The sequence below is a fragment of the Engraulis encrasicolus genome, chromosome 14 (assembly GCF_034702125.1).
Source record: "Engraulis encrasicolus isolate BLACKSEA-1 chromosome 14, IST_EnEncr_1.0, whole genome shotgun sequence".
NCBI lineage: Eukaryota > Metazoa > Chordata > Actinopteri > Clupeiformes > Engraulidae > Engraulis > Engraulis encrasicolus.
The window spans coordinates 9428509-9433508 of NC_085870.1; the positions used below are offsets into that span (position 1 = coordinate 9428509).

General features: G+C 44.7%; 1 protein-coding gene across 1 annotated transcript in view; it reads left to right on the forward strand.

The window, feature by feature from the left end:
* LOC134462051 (R3H domain-containing protein 2) overlaps positions 1-5000 on the forward strand; it is a 95552-nt gene that overhangs the window by 53789 nt on the left and 36763 nt on the right. Inside the window, exons 10-12 of the mRNA XM_063214898.1 lie at positions 693-801; positions 1745-1840; positions 2490-2521. Of these exons, the coding sequence (XP_063070968.1) occupies positions 693-801; positions 1745-1840; positions 2490-2521 (237 nt within the window). The remainder of the gene's footprint in view (positions 1-692; positions 802-1744; positions 1841-2489; positions 2522-5000) is intronic.

Here is a 5000-nt window from a genome sequence, read left to right on the forward strand (position 1 = left end):
CATTTTTAGTGCATTGCATCACAGCTCCGCGATCCATCCAGGAACCCTCCGTGACCCACTTTTGGGTCCCGACCCACCAGTTGAGAATCACTGATTTAGTGCATTCTTGGGCATGCCTCCTAGGAAAACATTCTGCACCTTAATGTCCTTGTAGATCAATAAAGTACCTTTACTTCAACTCTATTGCACACTTACTTTGAGGTGGTGGTATAGATAGTGTACTGCAAGACAATTGGCTATCGCCAATGGTATGCAAGGGGAGAAATGTATGAAGAGATCGAGGAATGTATTACTGACAAAATTGTAGCGTGTAGTTGGACTGTGAAAGCTGAATGGCCTTGTACTGGGGATGATTGTAATGGCATTGAGAGTTGAATACATGGAGGTGTGAATGATGTGTGGTTTGGAGCGTAGATCAATGATGCTCTCATACTGAATGATTTTAATCGACATTCTCACTTCTCTTCAAAAATAAATACATGATTCAGTTCTATACAAACCACACCACATATTTGGCCTAAAAAACACAGTGTCAGGATAACACAATAAAACTCGAAAGCTCATTTCCATTATGGTCCTTTACTATATTTCCATATAAGGGTTATTCAAATAAACAGTAGATGATGTTCCACTTTAATTGGCCCTTTTTCACATTTTATTTTTGTTTTCTTTTCTTTTCTTGTTTCATTTAGCCCCGAGCAGAGGTTTTCTGAGCACATAAAGGAGGAGAGGAACATGGACTTCCAGAAGAGGTTTATCCTGAAAAGGGATGATGCCAGCATGGACAAGGACGACAATCAGGTACACTTTACTCCCTACTAATGTCTAAAGCAGGGGTGTCAAACTCATTTTGGTCCGGGGGCCGCATACAACCCATGTGGACCTCAAGCGGGCCGCATTAGTAACATCATCGCAAAAAAAGCAGAGGATTAGTGTTCAGTACTATCACGTTTTAAGTGTGTTGAATATGTAGAAAGCAATGCAATACTGATAATCCTATGCAGAATTTCCTTGACTTCAGTCATTCATTGCCAACCGTCAATGAATTAAATATGGTGCAGTTCATTTTGGCAGGGGGTCTGGGGGTTTTCCCCTACAGAAAATGTTTATTTCTTAGATGTACCGTACGTTTGACACCCCTGGTCTAAAGGCACGAATAGACCAAGTGAGACATGAGCGATGGAAGTAATGGACTTTGTCTCTTCACTCGCCCGCGACTCAATGCAAAGGTGATTCGGGCGACTAGAGGTGATCTGAGCGACTTCGGCGATAGTTTGTACTTGGACTTGAGTGAATATCGTACAAATTAGCTATGATGCAGTTCGGCGACAGCGACCACAGCCAATTGGAATGTTGGAATGCTTGCATTCTGCTTTTAACGGACATACTCTGTCGCTTCTATCGCTGATATCGCTCTTGCTGCACATTCCAGCAATTCTCTGTCGTTTGATCTTGTCGCGGCCAGTGTACTCGCCGGTTCATGCTGATTCAGCTATCGGCCAGTCCAGGTCGCAGGTCGGACATTAAAAGATTTACATGTAGGGCATCATTGTAAAGCTTAGAATCCGCTCTTTCAGAATATGTGATTAACTCCCCGGACCTACTTCATGTACCTGTGTCCTGTTGCCATGCCCCAATGCAGTGGAGTCAAAAACGGCCAAAGCCATGTTTGAATAGGAAACTGGAGTATGAATCAGGATTTGCTATTTATGCGTGTGCGCCACTGCTTGCTTTGCCCCATCAGATCCGCGTGCCATTGCAGGATGGCCGCCGCAGCAAGTCCATCGAGGAGCGTGAGGAGGAGTACCAGCGGGTACGAGACCGAATCTTCGCCCGCGAGGTAAGTGGCTGCGCCCGAAAAGTAGCGACTCTGAGTGGATTCCAATATGCGGACTTCAATCCTCCCTTGCTCACTTGCCTGCTTGTGACCTCATGATGATGTCACTGGCGACAGAAAAATAATTCAATATCTTGCAAAAGCACAATTCTAATGTTGTTTTCTCATTTGCAATCGGGATGGTGAATGAAAAACAGTCCAAAAGTTGTTGTGGCTAGGCTGACAGCTGGGAAAATTAATTGTTTTCTCCACGGAGGCGGAGCCAGGAGGCGGGGTGAGGCCACAAGCACAAATGGAGGATGGGAGTCTGCATTTTGGAATGCACACACTACTTAGCTACATCCCACAAATGCACTACCATGACCAGTTTTTCTATTCTGGTACATTTTCCAATTAAAAATAATTTCCCTTTCCCTTTCCTCCTTTTTTCATCTTTCTAAAACTTGTAAAAGGTTAGCTAGTGTATGACAGTACTGAGTGAGTCTGTGGCGGAGAGACCATGGCTGGGAGGGTTGGGGGGGGGGGGGTGAATAAGGATCCTTGTTCTATGTGGTGATGCAGACTGGGTTGAGTAGAGCTCAGCTAGTTCTTCAGGGCCTAGAACACGCCGATGAGGCTGTTTCGTAATGTGCAGGTGTTCTTCTCTTTTCAGTCCTCTCAGAATGGATACATCAACGACAACAGGTAAGCTCCTGCTGTGTTGCGGAGAGACAAAAAAAACCCAACAACTATATCTCACATCTTGTGTTAGAGCTCGTTATGTGTGGGAGAAAGTCACTACCTTTACCTTATTGGAAGGAGGACACTGTGGTGATCATCATGTGCACATGAACACCCACATACATTCAAATCTGAGTGTACTGTATGTATGAGTGTGTGTGTGTGTGTGTTATTGGTCTTGTGTTTGTGACTCTGGCGTTATCTGTTGTAGCTGCATATTCCCCTAAGAAAATTGGGTTTTTGGCCTTGAAAGGAATTCCAGGCCCTTAGATGTTGCCATATTCTACATATTACTAACTTTAAAGGTACACTGTGTGAGATTTTTAGTTGTTTATTTCCAGAATTCATGCTACCCATTCAGTAATGTTACCTTTTTCATGAATACTTACCACCACCATCAAATTCTAAGTGTTCATTATGACTGGAAAAATTGCACTTTTCATACATGAAAAGGGGGATCTTCTCCATGGTCCGCCGCTTTGAATTTCCAGAAATAGCCGTTTTTAGCTGCAAAAATGACTGTACTTGGGCCGTACTAGAAAATATTTGTTTATTACTTTACTTTGATGTAAATATCAAATTTGGCGATAGCCAACCCAGTTTCAATGCACAGTTCATTTCCTGCACAGTGTCCCTTTAAATCCAGAGACAGATGATTCGTACCGTATTTTGAAATTCAGTGGTATCATGTTGCTCTTGTCGTGTAACTTGTTGGCCTTCAGTTTTATTGCTGCTGTAGCAGATCATGGCTCTGTAGTAAGACATGCATTCAGTGCATATGGGGAGAATATGAAGCTCAACAGTGAAGTTCAGAAGTCTTGCGCATGTAAAACAAAAATGCCTCCATTTCTATTTTTGTCAAATTGATCCTCGCATCACAGATCAAACTTCTTTTCAAAGACTGCATTTCAAATATTTGCATTTCATGTATACTTTTCACGAGACAGCTCATAGTCACAATGAATAAGTATACAAGCAAGACAGTACCAGCATTCCATAAAATAAATGGTTTCGTCAAATTCTGAAAAGCAAAACAAAAAATAAAACAAAATCCAGCACCTTTTTTTTTTTACAATTCCACACATGGACTGTCAACACGGTCACAATGAATAAGTATACAAGCAAAACAGTCCCAGTTTGGTCAAATTCTGTGAAGAAAAAACACAACAAAAAACAAACCCAGCACCTTTTTTTTATTATTATTATTATTATTATTATTATTATTATTATTATTATTATTATTATTATTATAATTTTAACTATTCCACACATTGCCTGTCCAGATGGCCGCTGGTCCAGACGGCTTCTTGGTCATCTTCCCCACAGGAAGTGGCAACAACTGTCATGCTGCAGGCTGGACCTGCTGAGCATATCCTGCTCTGTGACACACACACACGCACGCACGCACGCACACACACACGCGCACACACACACGCGCACACACACACGCGCACACACACACACACACACACACACACACACACACATAGACATAGACACACACACACACACACACACACACACACACACACACACACACACACACACACACACACACACACACACACATAGACACACACACACACACACACACACACACACACACACACACACACACACACACACACAGATTCACTCAGTTTGCCTAAAAAAAGAAAAACTGCAGTAGCCATTCCCTGTCCTTGTGACATGGCATAAGCAGATTGGGCAACCAGATATGTAATTTTGTTCGCCCCCTGGCTGCCTTTTTTTGAGTGGAATTGGGATTGCTGAAAGATTGGTTCAATTGTGCCCATACAGTTTATGCATGCTTCAACAGATTTCACATGCTTTCGATTCATGGCAGCTCTGTGTTCCGTTGATGGAGCCAATAAGTAGCCGAAGCAGAGAGCGGGGGGTGGGAAGATGCAAGGCGCTGGGGTAGCGCAGAGTGCAAGTTGGGGGTGTATTTGCACAAACTGCTGAGCAAGGTTGAAATGGAAGGGGAGGGAGTGTGGGGTGTGGGTGTGGGTGGAGGAGGTTAAGCTTGGGGAGGGGGTGTTTATGTTGCTCTGTTGGCGTTTTTCTTTCTCCTTCCCTCTTTTTTTCCACCACCCCTCCCTCACATTGTGTTGCTGGGGTTTTCTTTTTATCGTTCTTCAGGGTTTAAGGCTCCTCATCCTCATGCTCATCCCTCACCCCCACTCCATGTAGCCTTTCCCCCCCTACCTTACCCCCCGAACCCCCATCCCCCTCCCCCCTACTTTACCCCTCTACCCCCTCTACCTGAACCCCCACCCCATGCCCCCCCATCCCACTACACCCCCCCCCCCCCCACTCCATGCAGCCTTTTCCCCCTACCTTACCCCCCCTACCCCCTCTACCTAAACCCCCACCCCATGCCCCCCGCCTCACCCCATGCCCCCCCCTATCCACTCCCCCCCCACCCCCAGTAACCTCTAGC